Here is a 17519-nt window from a genome sequence, read left to right on the forward strand (position 1 = left end):
GCCAGGGTGGAAGTGAGACAATACTGCTATCTTGACGTCAAGTCACATCTGACAACTACAAAGGGGGTGTTACTGTACAACCTTTGAAACCACATTCTTTCAAATCACGTCGTTGTCTTTATTCCTTAAGAATAAAGATAAATTGTGTTACAGAGTCCTGATTTAAGTAATTATAATATAAGTGTTTCCTGTTATTGTTCTGCATATAGTACGGGAAAAATACTAATTAGAGAACTCAGGCAACAACTTGCATTAAACTGTGTAGTTTGTAATGCATAGCTTTGTATATAAAATACATAGCTTATGACTTATGACAGATGCAAATGCATTCTCAGTCATATTATGAAAAGCTTTTCTCGGGCAGAAAAAAAAGCTCCCTGAAGCTATATTCTTTTTATCCATGTAATATTCGGTTTTTCAAACAGAAAAGAAAAAAAAAATCAAAATTCAAACCATTACTTCAAGTATGGGGGAGCATACTAATGGCTTTGCTTTGCAATTATTCCGCTATTCTATTCTCAAACCTATCATTTGACATTTTTAAAAAAGTCCTTAATAATATACCCTAAATCTCTGCAACACAAACCAAATGTAGATTTGGACTTTATAGATAAAGAAAGATTTTTAGCATATAATAAAAATGCACATATATTGGGAATATGTCATTTTAAAAAGACTTTTCATTCCTTAATTTACTGACTGGTTGATTTTTGAACACTGTAATTAAGCGCCCGTGTCAGACAGGATACCGTATAGCTGTCTTTAAATTGATGTTACCATTGTCTATGTCTATTTAAGGTTTAGCTGGCTGACCTTTCAAATACACCAACCCTATATAAAGCACTAATTTAGACTTCTATTACATTCTGAGTGCAGCCTAATTAACAGCTCTTTAAATACAAAGATTTAAGTCTTTGGTGCAACGCTAATTCACTCAGTAGCCATTGTGGGAGGCCAATGTCAGCCCAGTGAAGAAAAGTCAAGCTATTATTACCCCAAAGAATAGTAAAAGTAAAACCACCTTTCCCCCCCACAAAATAGCCTATAGTGTCAAAAGCACACAGAAAGAATAATTCTGTTAGTTCTTTCAGAATTAAACTGCATAACAAAAGTCAGCTGGTACAAGCATAACTTCCTAGTGATAATGTAAGACTGTTAAATGAATTAACATACACTCTTCTGCAGTTGCATCACATATTTTGGGTTCGAGGGGATATTTCACACCTGAATTTTAAACAACTCCTGGATTTACTCCTCGCCACTCTCATTACAGTTAGTCAAGCCAGAAATTCCACATTATGATCAAAGGAGAGGAAATACGGTTTAACCCTGAGGTGTACTGAGCTGTTTAATAGGTCCAGGACCTGTAGACGATGTCACCGATAAGAGGTTGATCTAGGTTACACCAGAAAGATGAATGTTATGATGTCTTCTGCTGGTGGGTATAGAATAAATTACCCATGATCGCCACACAATGTATGCTGGTTACAGTTCTGTTGCACTTGCACCTGACTTGCTGTGCTGTAACACGGGAACAACGAGAGGCTCCTAAACTCAAGGTGGATGCAGTTTTTAGAGCGAGGAGCCGGTCCACGGAGACCCAGAGTTGGATGCTTTTTTATTAGAGCAGCTCAATGCGTTCATGCTCTGGATTCACCCCTAAGCTGGCTGATACTTAATATATGCATACATATTTTGAACAGATGTGTAATACACACAAAGCAGGGTAAATTAACTAAAGTTCTCATGGCTCAGCTTTCTCAGTCCTCAAAAAAAAAAAAAAAAAAAAATCACTGACTCTTCTCTTCCCAAAACAATACTCCATTGTTATGAGGGTCTACTCGGGGTTGCCTGGCCTACCCACCCCAATCTTCTACTTTAACAAAGGAGAGTGTGTATGTGTGTGCACAGGTGTGGGAACAAAAGAGCTGGCAGCAGGCAGACATACAGTGTAGAGCTCACAGTGGACATAAAGGGTGATCCCAATGCTATCTCTGCGTGTGAGTGTCCAGCTCTTGCCTTATGAGGATTCCTTTGTTCGCTTTTACCTCACAGCTCAATCATCAGCACTGTAACAGCGAAAAAACTCCCAGCTGTCGACAGAAGACAAGGCTATCTGTAATCCTCCACCAGAGCACTGTTTGCGTTTCCTTCTGAGAAGTACATGGTGCTCCTGACACATTATCTTAACATTTGGTTGTAGCTGAATCCACTTATTTGCTGAAAATGTCATAACTAATTAAACATTGACTGAATGGCAGCTATGGCACAAGATACTCTCTAGGTTTCTGTGTCCTTTTACTTGCAGCCTTGGAAACGTAAGAGCTGTATTTGTATCCCACAATTCCCTGCATCAATAGATGACTCACTGCATGCCCTGGGTGACATTTAAAGTCAGGCCAGTGGCTTTTTTTTAATATTAATACTTGAGATTGATCAGTGCATGTATTCTTTTAAAGTGAAAGGGAAACACAATAGACTATTGCTTTAGCCCAGACTCTTTACATATCTCTTGTGTAATAAATATGCCGCCACATTCTCTGGAATAATGTCCAGAAGGACCTGAAATTGTCAGAGCTGGTTACTTTGGGGGGAAACTGAAGTCATTTCAAGGATGGAGAAAATAGCAGCCTCGGTCAGGGTGGTTGCTCCTAAATTTGCAGTCAAACTGTTTTTGAGATTCGATGTGTTTCGCCCTTGATTTGTTTCACTATACATGAAATGGATATTGTGTCTGTGTAGTTTGATAGTTGTAACTAGGTTTGCTGCTGTCTTGGCCAGACCCTTCTTGAGATTTTACGTGATTAAAATGAAACAATCAAACAAGAAGAAAATATCTATATGTAAAATAGCATTAGGTACGTTTTGAATATGTTACAGAACGCTGATCAAATGCGATTCTCATTCACTCTCGTATTTCTTGTTTTCTTTGGCATAACAACTGTTGCAGAGCAGTTGTGTTTGCTGGAGCTTATGTAAACATGTCAGTGTAATCAACTTCTGAAAACATGACGTTCCCACAGAGGAGGTCGAGAGCATCTATAAAGAGACAACGAGCATGACAGCAGATGAATTTTTGCTGCTTGTCCAGAAACCATTAAGCAGTATAGACTTGTCTTCTGAGAGGCTCTTATCAATGCCACTATGTCTGTTTTCTGCAAATAAACCTGTTTCACTTGTTCTGCCAATCACCCAAGAGTCAAGATGCATTCTGAAGACGTTAACACATCCTCTTACGTTTACTAAGACAATATATATTTTGTTTAATTCTGAGGAAATAAGAGGAAATGGCTTTTTAAAAGCAAATTATTGCATCTGGACAAGAAATAGTCCAGCACATAACCCCAAAGTGTACTTCTCATGAGTACACTTTGTTTTTGTGCAGATTGCACAAATGAGATGTTAATGAAATGCTAATTTGTGAAATTTAGAGTTGGTGGCTATTGGAATTGTGTTAATTTCAGAAAGCACAAGATCAGCTAAGCAAATAGGATGCTGGCTCTGGATTAAATTTAAATGTAAATGACACAAATAAGCTATTGAGCCTCTGATTTAACTTCCTGAAAACAAAGCAAACTCATTTTTTGGTGTAAATGTTGATACAAGTAGAGGAATTTCCATCAATGGCAGCTGAATTACTTATTGGATAAATTAGCATCTTCTTGCACGACAATGCAGTATAAAAGAAGTGATGGCTTTTATTTCACCTTATATTACACCTGTAAAGATATAGTTAAGGGGGAAACACTCTATTATAAGGTTCCTTTTACAGTGTTGCAGGTCTTTACTGGTAATGGGAAAGACTGTACTCACTGTAGAGGATCGTTCCTTGTCTGGATCGGGTTTTCACTGTCAAACAGAGAAAAACGGGGGTGTCCTTGACTCCTGCGGGTCGATTATTGCTGACACCAGAAGGCTGGAGAAGCAACGCAAGCGGCCGTAGCTCCAAGTAGGAAGTTCCATCGAATGAAGGGATATATACTGTGGCATCTGGAAACAAGCATTAGATGCAAATTGATGCTTTGAGCTTACATGGTGTAAGAGAATTAGAATTGTAATATTACTTGGACAAAAAAACCCCCTCATACACACTTTATTGACCATTAGACAATATACTTATATATAAATGAAGAATGACATATCTTGTAAAAGCAATGCCCTACAGGGCTGTTGTTTGCAAACAGAAGAGCAAAAACTGGCTGCTGTGTGCCTTTGCAGCATAGACAGCCATCTGTGTGCAGAATCAGCAGGGCCTTGTCAGGGCTATGTGCTAGAGTGTCATTTCCCATTGGATGACAAAGTGATATGACTATAAGGAGAGGTGGAGGAGGTACACACTCAGGTCATCAACTTCGCAAGCCTGTGATGATATGTTGGCCTTTACACAAAGGACTTTGTACACCTGGTGGATAGCTTACTGCTCAGGTACATGACAGCCAATTCAAAATAGGCCACCTTGACTTCAGCTCAGGGGATTCTAACAAAACAGTCCAGCTCTCAAGTTGAGAGCTCATAATATACAATATGTGTTGGGTACAAAAAAAATAGAGAGATATTTTTTTATTGCATGATATATGAGAATGTTCTTTCATGACTCCAGTGTTCACTTTTTTGCGTTTTGATGTTGGATCAAATGGATTTTTAAAGTAGGATGTGAATGATTGACAATATTTAGAACAGACTACAAAGTAAAAGAAATGGAATAAGAAGAATATGAAGTTGTAGCAGGGGAAATCTCTAGGGATGCCTATAATGGAGGCGATATTATAGACTAACTTTATGCTTATACAAGGTATGGTTAAAAAGTTCTCGAACTCCATCGATAAAAACCCCTGCTATGTTTATGAAAGTACAGTTCTGACCACTTGCAGTGATAAGAGGGGTTAGGTCTCTGGCTGCAATGCTACAGGGAAAGCAGAGGTTGGAGACCGTGACATGAACAGAATTACTACGACTGTGTGCAACGAGCTTGCGATCTCATCTCGTTTGACATGGTTGCTTTCAAGATGGGGACCAGAAATGTTACCACTCGCAGTCAGTTGCCACCTTCAAAACGATTATGATATGTTAAGAAAGCGATAAAATGGCAATAAGGCAGAGTACGTCTGCTGTTTGTAACTGAATGGAATCATGTTGGCAATTACGTGCAATCTGTTTGTGATAATACACGATTAACTGAAGTAAATTGGCAAATATCGTAAATCTTTTGCCATCTGTTGCAAATCTGCTGCCTTTAACATACACAAAAATTCATATTAACTACTGAAATTCAGAGTCCAGCCACATACTCACATATCTGAAACAAGAATGTAGAAATCGTTCCACAAACAGTAGTTGCTGATGAACAGTGATTTCATCAGTAAAGAGATACATGGCAGACAAGTTGAGCTGAATCTAGTTGATTGCAGCATGTTGGAATCTGTCCATGTTTATGAAATATCATTTGCAAACCTTCCCCATTCTTTTTGGAGACAGTTTGCCTCCCACCGGGCAACCATTTGGTCACAGGACGCAAAAGTTAGCAAACCTTGATTTTTAGTTGTAGCAAGGAGATTGCCATTCTTACTTTACTCTAGTGTGACAGCACCAGAGGAGGTACAGGCCTTATGTTTTTATCTTTTATATGAAAAATTTGAGGATTTTTGACCAACCACAGGTGTTATTCAAGTAATGTGCTTATAGACATGTATACCTTACCACAGCTCTGTGACACTACACGTTTATTTAAAATCAGGTTAAAGGTTAATCCGATATCTAATGTTTTCCTGCAGCAAACATTGTCTTTTATATGTGCTCAGCCTTACTCACATTATGCAGTATTGTTTCAAGGTTTTGAGAAAATGCATTCTCCTGTGGTCACATTTATGCAGCGTATTGTAGCCTGCTACTGGTTTGTGTAACTGGCTGCAGCTCTTTTTCAAAAATTACTGTTGGGCTGCTTGATTTGTGAGTCAGGAACTACTCTTGGACAGCTAATGCATTGTTAGTGGGTTCACTCATGGCAACAGGGATAACGCAATTCCTCTGTATCAGTCATTCGTGTCAACAGGGCATTCTGAAAATGGCCTTAATGAGCCTAGGAAAAGGATTCAAGTCGTACAGTAAGTGAAAATATCACCAAGGTGAATTGCAGGGTTTGACAATAAGGACTGTCCAGTGGCCCGGGGGCCCATGGGACACTGACTTGGTCCAGTTTAATGATCAGTCGCTAGACCAACACCAGAGATGAGTTTCCCGTCATATCATTTTTCACATAGTTATATTCCTTTTTTTTTTTTTTTACTTTGCTTGGACTGAAGAGCCGCTCAGACACTTTCCTACCCTCGCTGATTTCCTGACCAACCAGAGCACACGAATCCTCCGAGTTGCACATAGAATTATGTGGAGCAGACATGACAGCCAATGCTTCAAATTACACAGAAAGAGAAAACAAAAATTGTGTTGCTTTTGTTGTGGAAGGCGTGGTTTCCTTGGGGGTGAAAATGATAAATCAATCCTATAATATCTGTTGGCAATTTCTGAGTAAGGAAGACTGAACTGGCTCATTTTAAAAGGCACCAGCCATTACAGCAAACACACACTAGATGCCCACATAAAGAGCTGCCAGCACCTAGCCAGTGAGTTGGCAAAGCAGGAATCTGACAACCCCTCATCAGGTCCAATTAATGTCAAACACGAAACGGAAACAAAAGCAGGAAAGGTTCACCACAATGTCTTTTCATTTTTTTTTAATGGTTTGTTATTTCTCCCAACTACATTTATAGACAAGGTTCCCACTTTCTGATAATATCATCTCCATGGTGGCACATTTGGCATTTTATAAGATGATTTTCTAACAAATATATTTGTTACTGTTATAAATAAAATCAGTATAATTAGCATGATTGTTTGGACTGGATAAGGTCAAAGGAAAAGATGTAAAAAGATGCAGATAGATACATAAAAAGGCACTTTAGGGAAAAACAAAAATGAAATGAAAAAGCTTCTTGGACTGATGTTGTGGTTAAACAAAAGTAGTTAAGGACTCAATTGAAAAAAACTCAACTTTCATTGTATTATTCATTTCTGGCCAACATCCAAAACCATGGCTTCAGATTCCCGAGAAGCAAAGACACAACTCAATGAGCTAAAAGCAGTAGGTCATGATTAATACACACCAAGCCTGAATAATGGTTTCACCTTTTATATCTTCTTCTTTCAACCATTTACTCCATGATGGTGTGTGTGTGTGTATAATTTTTGTAGTGTCTTTTAACTGATTTCTTGCATGCTTGATAGAAAGTCTTTGCTGAGGTCTACTACCTACTGTGCCTTCTCTGAAGAGACAATTTATCATACCTTAAAACTCTGATATGCTCAGCTGGACTGCTTTTATCTTGACAAAACCATGTGATGGGTGGCTAGGTAATATCGAACACTCACTGAACCAAAAGCACTAGCCTGGATTATGGTACATCCTACCAGCGGAGCACTTCCAGGGCCAAACATAAGTGAATGCACTCAAGCTCCTTAAGTAGGAACTGCTCATATGATTCAGACTAAAGCTGACTCCGATGTTTTTGGTCATAGTTGTTATTATATCGCATTTTATCAATTTTGTGATAAAAGAGATGTGTGCTGGCTGCAAATGTAGAGCCACATTTCTTTGTTGACTGCTAACACGTGTAGTTGTGGTTGCAGTTCTAATGGAGCTGTGACCAAGTATACATATAGTACATACATAAATACAGTAAGTAAATGGTGAATGGCCTGTATTTATATAGCGCTTTACTAGTCCCTAAGGACCCCAAAGCGCTTTACACGTCCAGTCATTCACCCATTCACACACACATTCACACACTGGTAATGGCTAGCTACATTGTAACCACAGCCACCCTGGGGCGCACTGACAGATGTAAACACATTCATTATAAAAAAAAAAAAAGGCACTTATGATCTATTAAAAGTATCATAATTATTACAGAAAAATAATAATTTGGAAAATAATTTAAGGAATGAAAAGCAAAAGGGTGGATTATGAATGATAACAATATAGATTTTGGTTTCCTTCATTTCCTTCTTTTTCTTCCTGCTCCTTTTCTTTTAGAGTAAAAAAGTATATTTCTGGAACACATTTAATGAACCATCCACTTACAAAACAGATGATGATCAGCATGGGGTGCCTTAAGAAAAATAAGTGTAATTTCAAACAGTATGTTTGTTTTTTTTCCACACTGAATAAATCTATTGCCATTACAAAGAAAAGCTACTGTCTTAATTTACTGAGACAGAGCACTGGGACTCTTTAACTTCACTGTATTACTTCAGTCTTACATGGCTAAGTAGGCAAAAACTATGGCTCAGATGAAATTAGCCACTCTCGTGTCGTGATTCATTCTTAACTGTTGGTAACACAATACTTCCTGGTTGTTGTTATTATTATTATTATTATTTTTGGATATGTGAAGTATGACATGTCAGCGTTTCATCTAGGACACAAACAAGTCCACATCATTAGTCACTATGCGGTCTGACGTGTCTATAATTAACTGAGAGCAGGGGTGACTTGCTCCACTGTTCTCTTGTGCCCATTACTTAATTCAACAAGATGTGAAGACAAGGTTGTCACCTAGCAAAGATGCTGCAGCAATTCACATGCACAGACTTTGTCAGCATGTAAACAGCCCCGGGACTCTGTCTGCGGGCGAAGAACTAGTCTTGCAAAGCACATCATACGATGAGTGCCCACATGAGACTGCGCTCTGTTAAACCTGAGAGACTAGACTGCTTTTGAGGAGGTGCAATTTCACAAACTCAGCAGAAATGACACCAAAAGGCCACTGCTGATATTTAAAGGAAAAGTTTATGACAAGTTGAGGAATAAGCAGGAACTCACTGCTTGAAAGGGAAAGGCTGAGGGCACAACCCGTGATCGTGAGACTGTATCATCAGCTCTAACATAACAGTGGATATATTTTATCATGGTGGGAATTTACTACATATAATATGTAACAATCATGTCATAATGCAGGCTTGATTTATCAGGGTTCATTTCCAATTACGGTACTGAAGTCAGCCTTAAGCTTGCTCATGTGCAGCAGCTACAAATGATGATATTTTGTGACACTTATTTTTTTTTCCTGAACTTGAAATGGTTGAAAGAACAAATGAGTCAATGAATGAATCATATTCTCTGATCTCTACAGGCTGTTTAGACGCTGGCCAAAGGATCTTTAATAACCGGCTTAACAAAGAAGCATCTCTGTCATGCGAGCAAAGGGGGGGGCACCGCTTTCCTCGACATAGCGCTCTCCCACGGGAAAATCGAATCAGTGTGAAGCCTTAAAAATAGCATCACTTTTGTTACAGCGCCTGGAGAGAAACATAATATTTCAGTTGATTACTTAAACACCTGTAAATTAGCATTTTGAGAACACATGGCAGATGTGTCAAATCAGGGTGCCAGGTGCATACAGGCTGCTCCTGCCACATTAATGACTGTTAATATTAGCTTTGAGCAGCGTTCTGTCAGGATTCCACATGTTTCATAAACATAAGATTATGCCATCTGATTTAGTCATTTACAAAGGTTGCAAAGGTGAACGCAAACCTAACACTGTTTTCGGAACAACTTTAGCACGAAGAAGAATGTAAATCTCTCAAAATTTTCTCTGCACGTATCACATTTAGTGGCTTCTGTTATCAAAAGATCCTAATTTAGTTAAAGCCCACACAGAGAGCATTCAAACTGTCAGAGAACTGAGTTTCTCAGAACAAGTAATATCTTCTCACATGGACACAAATAAGCAAAAATTGAAAACTATTCACAACTGATGGCTTAGATTACCTTTTGAAATTGTTTTTATTTTCATCCAGCAGAACATTGCTTTTGGTATTACTCACAACTAGGGTTGCCAACCGTCCCTTAAAAAACGGAATCGTCCCGTATTGAGCTAATAAGGGACGCACTTTGTCCCGTAATACAGTGAGAATCAAAAGTAGTCTATAAATGTTAATGGAATTAACGCTTTGTTTGAAAACATAATTCCCAGCCCCTCTCCTGCTTTGTGACCAATGAGCTGACAGCACACTTATGACAATTTGAGTATGACAATTCAGATTACCGCTCATCTCATTGGTCGAGGAAAGGTCGCTTGCGGAGAAAATACCGGAAGACAACAGATGACCACAACAACAAGCATGGTCAACAGGGAAACATACGCCGACACTGCGGTGCAAGTCTCGGACGACAGTACACCTAAAGCTGGGCAGACACTGTGCGATTTTTTCAGTCACGTTATTCAGCTCCTGCTCAAACTGCACGATTGACTCACAGGGGTTAGAAGTTGGTAGGTCACGATGCAGGTCTCACACTATACCGCCCGATGCTCTGATGCGACCTGAGTGCTCACACTGTGCCTCCATAAAATGAAGGTTATAACAGAAATTCTGTTGCTCTCTCTCTCTCTCTGTCTTTCACTCACACAGACACGCACACCACCACCATCAACTTTGCTAAATTGCTAATGAAAAACATTGATCAGGCAGCTGTGATTGAGCAGCAGTGTAAATCCAACTATTTTCACGGTTGTTGTGGTCGTGATAATTTTGTGATGCCACATCGAAAAGGCTCGGATGAGCTTTCCAAAGTTCTACAAGTTGCGCCTCCATCGCTTGTGTCCAGATCATCTTTTTCACCGATGTTTACGTGTTTGCGCGTGAGCAGTGTGAGCGGCTGCGGTGACACCCTCACGAGCGATTGATGATCGGGAGCTGGTCGTGAGGTGTTAATCGCTTCTCGTTACCCCACGTATACTACACGATGCACGATGAAGGCCAAAATCGGGCCGATCACCAAATCGGTCGCACGACTCAAAAATCGGCTCAAAATGGGCCAAAAATCGCACAGTGTGAGCCCAGCATTAGAGCAGCAATGTTTGTTCCCCTCAGAGAAAGAAAAATAGGCTGCAAAAGTACAGGGAGGACTGGGAAAAGGGAAACACCTGGCTGGAAAAGTGCATGATAACACCTATAAAGCGCACTGCACTGTGTGCCGGCACACTTTTTCCATAGGCATGCTTCTAATGGTGGGCACATGAAGAACACGAGGGGCGTGAAAGCTCGGGGAATCCTTAACCAATTTTTTGTCCACCAGGCCAGGCTGAAGCAGATATGGTATGTAAACACTGGTTTGTTTTTTTTAAACCCTCTGGTTAAGGTTAATATGGGCATGTGCAGTGAATATCAGCGCTATGTGGCCAGAAGTGTGATAATATAATTTATTTTGTGTAATAAACAACTGCAAGGATAGATGATTACAATAAATAGATGACTAATACATAAAAGTAATACATAGATGAATAATGATGATGAGTTATGATGCGTAATCATGGGAACAAGCGGGTTTACAAACAGGAGCAGCTGATTAGCATTAGAAAAGCTGAAATAATACCTCAACTGAAGCCAATTGTACTAAATGCACTATATGTGCACTGTTACAAGAATATTTTTCGTTCTATTGCTTTCTATTAATTTATATAATTTTAAGTTAAGCAGGACAGAGTTCTTTTAAAGAAAGATTTACTTATATTCTCAAAAGTTAAGCATGACAGGCTTCTGTTTAAGAAAGAGACCTGTTTTATTGTGTTAATGTTGTCATTTTGAGCTAAAAATAAATGGCTAAATGATCATTTGTTTCCCATATGGTCATATCACAAAGAATATGCATCTGCTCAAATCAAATTCAAGTCAAATGGTTAAAAAATAATTTCACACACACACACACACACAAAAAAAGAGCTACCACACTGGGAAGGGTGAAGACAACTGGGTTGCCCGGCCCTGGCCACGAGGTGTCCCTTATTTATTTTTCAGGGAGTTGGCAACCCTACTCACAACTGAATGTTGACTGTGTCCTCTCCCTTTCCCTGTCTAGCCACCTGTTCTTGCACATGGCACCTGCAGCTCAAACAATAAGAGTGGCAGGTTTAACACTCAAAATTTATCTGTTGTTATTTTTAAAACAAGAGATTAGGCAGAAATGGACAAAGAAAGGCTTCAGTTTTCTTTTTGTTTATCACTGTGATTTTACATAAGGAAATAATAGGCTTTACAGGAAGATTCTTATCGACTGTTGTTAGCTAACTAAGCTACTGTTAGCACTGTAGTTGCTAGTTCCCATATCATGATTTGACATTTCACCCACAAATTTTAAAACAGCACATCTTCTATCATCAATAAATAGTAAAGAAAGTTTTCAGGTAACATATTTAACTACTACTCTTTATTTTTTAATAGAATTTTTATGTTTGCCTGCTTTGTTTTCCACTAATATCTTAGAGTGGATGGGACTAATTGATAAGGGGATGCAGTGATTTACGGCTTAAAACGAATGTGCAACAGGTTCCACCTATTTCAGGCAACGATGTTGGAGCCCCACAAATTACTAGTCATATGCTCTCTTGCCTCAAAATAAACATTGTTTTTCTACTACAGGTAGAAATCATCCAAGGAACCAGCACTCCTTATACTTATGCTCCTGTTTTCTTGGTTCTGAAAGGACAGCCACTGATAGAAAGAGGCTAAATTGATACCATTTGATTTCCAGTCCTCATTACGTTAACTTTAATTGCCCACCATATTGTAACAAGAAACAGGTCAAACACACCACAGTTAATTTAACAAATGTAATTAGCCATCAACATGTTTAATTCATATTAGAAGTACAATACTCTTTTAATCCGTGTTGAAATGTTAATCATATATTGTAGCTGCACTGCACACTGCTATCACAACACAGAATTTGAGATTTCTCTCAGCAGCTTGGCTTGCGTTATCAAGTACACAAACTATTAACTCACACATTCTAGTGTTACTTCTGTTATCCCTGACAGGAACTGACTACAATGGCAAAATACAGGAAGCATTTATTTATTTATTTTTTTACACTTTCAGAATATCATGCATGGCAACAGAGGGATGTCAGGAGGTACATCAAGAGAACTGTGAAGGAATCTGCAAAGGAACAGCTCCTTGATATGTGCGTGTAGTACTACCGTCTCCCTAGTGTTAGTGTCGGAGTGTTTGGTACAAAATAAATATTTTTTGGTTGGGACAGACGTGAACGCTTCAGCTGAATGTTGAACAAGTGCTGCAAGGTCACATTCTCATTCTCAGCGTGTTCTAGGGGTGAACTTAGAAGCACACCAATGGTTTGAGCTGCTTATATAGATCTTTCATTTCATTAATCATATACTGAATAATTCACATCACTCAAAATTCCTAATGCAACCGACTATTCTCCCTCATAGTGAAACCTATTAGCCAAAGAGGCTCAGCATATATTAACCAACATAATTTGTTGGCTGTCTCTTGATGATTCCACTGTAGAGGTCACAGTACAGTAGGTCTTTAAGCTTTGTACAGCCTGTGTGTGGTCTATGTATTGTGTATATGAATGTAGCGTAAACACCACCAGGTGAATGCAAAAGCCTACCTTTTTCACAAAACGTTCCAGTGAAATGAAGCGGACAGTGACAAGAAAGCTGAGCTTCACCAGGCGGCTGCAGCTGAAGGCACGTCCCTCCGTTGTGGCAAAGACTGTCGCGGCAAACTTGAGGTTCATTCATTGGATGTTCTGGCGCTTGTGTGGGAACTGCAAACGTTGTTGCAAACACTATGTCAAAGGTAGGTGATTGAGCTTCCAGACTTGAGGAACTTGTTGTGGAGGCTTGTATGGCATGCACAGTGAATCTGGAAGATTGATCAAAAGTTTGAGTGGCCAAAAGCCAATCTGACATAAATTATACAGGCTTTAAAAAATTCTGATTTGTATTAAGTGAAATTACTCAGTAAATAAGAGGCGCAGTCATTTAACAAATAGACATATTTTTGACTGCAATCCCAGAAAGAAGTAGAGAATTCAAGTTTTATTTGTCATGATTACTAGTCAGTTTCCCCCTGGCTTCGGACAAAGTGTAATGCACCTTGGAAAAGTGAGTACAGTGTTTTTAGCAATAAAAACCAAAAAATGCAGAGACTTTACCTGCATCGAGCTATGTTGCTGCCAGCAATCGCATCCGATGTGTAGAAGCTCCTCAGTTTATTAATTTCAATGACTTCAAGACAGCCAGTGTAGTTGTGGAAAGGTTCTGCTTTCTTAAAAAATATATCACATGCAGAGAATTTATTTTATTCAGAATCTTTAACAAGCAGTAAGTTAAACAAAAAAAAAAAAAAAAAAAAAAAAAAAAAAAAATTTTTTATGTGGGATCAGGCCCTGGAGCCTTGCCTCACCTCACTGAGGACCTTGGTATGGTCATGGAACAAGACTTTTGAAAAACTGTCAGACTCCCAGAAAGGAGAAGCAGAGCTCTGCTCACATTATATGCAATGAATGCTACTGACCCAGTTAGGCAGTGGAAGGAATATATTGAGGATCTCCCTAACTCCACTGACATGTCTGTGAAGGAAGCAGGGACTTAGGAACGGCTTGGCCATTACTGAGGCAGAAGTCAGAGTTGTTTTGGTTGGCATGCCCCCGCAGCATTGCATGGAAGTCAGGGACAGTGCATCTGGATTGGGAAACTAGAGATTTTGGTTCCCGTTTTCCAAGAATAAGAACCAGAGGGTATGCTCCAACTTCAGGGAGATCCCACACCTCAGCTTCCCTGTTAAAGTCTATGGAAGAGTAATGAGAAGAGAGTCCACCTGTTAGTCAAACCTCAGGTTTGACCAAGTTGTGAGACAGTAGACCAGCTCTTGACCTTCCCAAGAACACTTAAGGGTGCACAGGAGCTTTCCTAACTACTCTAAATGTGCTTTGCAGACTTAGAAATGGTATATGACCACATCCCTTAGCTCTGGGAGTGTAATTCATCTGACTCATTGTTGTGGGCTATTCTGTCCCAGTAAACGATAGTGAGAGCTTCCTCCTTAATATGTCTGGGCTCATCCTTAGAGACAGGGTAAAGGGCCTGGCCATTCAGAAGGGATTCAGAATATAGCAGTTACATTTCTACATTATAACAAGCTAGTTGAGGTGGTTCAGGCATCAAACTAGGATGTCTCCTGTGCACCTGCTAAGTGGAGTTTTTCAGGCAGGTCTCAACAGGAAGAGACCCTGGGGCAGACCCAGGACATTAGAGAGATTATATCTCTCACTGGGTCTCAGTTTCCCCCTGAAGTGCTGGAAGAAGTGGCCATGGAGAGTGGCCTGGACTTCTCTGTTTTGACTGCTGCCCTCATGACCCAGACCCATGTGTGGATAGGTGTATAGTAATTATAAGTTGTACCTGACTGGGAATAAACTGTTGTGGCAAACCCCCTGTGAAGACATTGTTCGTTCTTTGGATCATGTGTCCCAACCAGTAATTGCTTGCAGTACTTTTAATTTTCTCATGGCCAGAAAGAGTGAGCTCTGCTTCACAAGGTGCCAGGCGTTGTCTGTAGAACAGTATGAACACATCAGATCAAAATGTATAAGAAACAGAGGTACACTATGTGTTAAAAAAAGTGTTTTGTATTAATGTTGTAAACAAATCAAACATTGTGCATTATCTGTATAGAAGTTAGATGTTATTTTCTTGTATGCTGTGGTACTATGGTAGATGATTAGCATATCTTCCACTAATTTCAGTAAATGCCAATGGTAAAAATCTTCTCACTAATGACATTTTGAACTCCATTTTGTTTTTGTCGAGGTGTCCTATGTAAGTGTGAGTCTCCACACAACTATTTTGGATCCACCCCACAGCCATTCATAGATTTCAAAAACCAATTCTCCACTCTGCAACAACAGGGGAGAGCAGATAATTACCTAAGTGCAGATTCTGGACTAACCAACTGCAGCTTGAGGGTACTCAGGCCACAGATGCACAGTCCCCTCTACTGCGTCTCCTGATACTCCTTGTTCCCTAAGTGGAAGTTAGAAGGCCCACGAAGCAATCTAGTCTGATTTGTTAAGCCTGTACTTTGCAGGCTGTTGCATATGCCGGCTAAACACTCGGGGCACTAACTCCGAGCTGCATAAGTCCTTCCTCCAGAGCCAGCATGGAGAAGCGGTTAATTTAGAAGCAGTCTGCCAGAGCGGCCTGGCCAGCAGCCAGAGGGCACTGTGTTCACTGTCCTTGAGAAGTCAGCCCCACTGGGTTTCTATTTAACATATTGAAAAGCGTCTTTGACGGGAAGATATATTAAAAGTCTATAATGAGTTAGGCGGTGACGTTGAGGATGGCCGTGGTGGTGTAGCTGTGGGTCAAATCAGACAAAGATGGACGGACTCAGCCATCAGACAATTACAGAGAATTTGCTTTGTGACACCAGAAACTATTTTTCCACACTCCCAACCCTCTAGTTATGACAGCTCTCTTTCTTGCAGTGTCTCAAGGGGTTGGTACCGAACATTATGATTGATTTCTACTGCTGCTGTATTTTTCTTGTAGGAAAGAAAGAAGGGTGGAGCCCTGTAGCCTCTCAAACCTGACTGGTCTCTTTTATATTTAGAGCAGTGCTGCTTTCTGCCAACCCCCCGCCAAAAAAAAACAAACCATGAGGCAACTTTCCCACTCAGCATTGTTCTAGCAGGAAATCATTTGGTAAACCATACTCAGTCACATTCAGTATTTCAACTTTTATCTGTTTGCATCTCAAAAAAAAAAAGTCATAATCACCAACCCAAAATTAATTTCTGTCTCTGTCTTACAATCTGAAACTTTTTTTATAAGTCAGAAATGCTCAAAAGTCATTGTAGTCTCTACTCAAATGCACAGCAAAGTGGTTTGATATGAGATGCTCTCTCCTTTGTTTCAGCTTCCAGTTCATACATAATAAACTCTGTGTCTTGAAGCTAGACCACAATCTTTCTTATGTCAGAATATAATGGAAAGGGCTGGCAGCAAGACTGCACATGGGCTTAGAAACAATATAACTAAAGGGGCCACAGCCTCACTTTAAATCATTTAAACATTGATTTTGTGCTCGGCTCTTGCTTGTTAATCTTTTCGTAATGAAAAACTGCAAATGAAGACTTTAGAACAGCCAATAAAACACGGCTAGTGATCACTAATGCATTTTAATAGGCACATTCTGATGGTTGTTTTAGTTCTTCAAAATGAAAGCCCATTTGCCCATTTGTAATAAAATCTAAATTCTTAGTCTGGTGATTCCTGCCAATTACGTATTTTCCCCCTGTTTTAGTTATAACCTTTCTCTCTCTAAAAAAAAAAAAAAAAAAAAAGAGGAAAAGAATCCACCACACTTGGAATGACTGAATAACTAGGTATCAAGCTAATACCACCTGAGGTGCTCACACAATTCGAAGAAAAATTGTATATTACCAGGCCCTAATTGGCTTATCATTGTAATTGCACTCCTTTTCTCAACAGGGGATGCACTTATGCATGAAACAGAGACATGTTAAAATGCATCTAGGTTGATGTCTATGTAAATGCACCCTGTCAATTAAAATATATAACATTAAATTGCAACATAATGACATCTTTAGAAACAAAAATACATACAACTGAACAACATTAAAATGA

The 17519-nt window shown here is 39.5% G+C and overlaps 1 protein-coding gene across 2 annotated transcripts in view; it reads right to left on the minus strand.

Moving 5' to 3' along the window:
• eys (EGF-like photoreceptor maintenance factor) overlaps positions 1-17519 on the minus strand; it is a 166182-nt gene that overhangs the window by 50307 nt on the left and 98356 nt on the right. For both annotated transcript variants that reach the window (XM_085368758.1, XM_085368757.1), the window contains 4 exons: positions 15273-15423; positions 14024-14136; positions 13475-13731; positions 3814-3990 (listed from right to left, as the gene is read on the minus strand). In XM_085368758.1, coding sequence (XP_085224884.1) covers positions 3814-3990; positions 13475-13731; positions 14024-14136; positions 15273-15423 — 698 coding nt within the window. The remainder of the gene's footprint in view (positions 1-3813; positions 3991-13474; positions 13732-14023; positions 14137-15272; positions 15424-17519) is intronic.

Source organism: Diplotaxodon limnothrissa, linkage group LG13 (genome assembly GCF_057381915.1).
Source record: "Diplotaxodon limnothrissa isolate DT_005_m linkage group LG13, D_limnothrissa_male_GT1.1, whole genome shotgun sequence".
Taxonomy (NCBI): Eukaryota; Metazoa; Chordata; class Actinopteri; order Cichliformes; family Cichlidae; genus Diplotaxodon; species Diplotaxodon limnothrissa.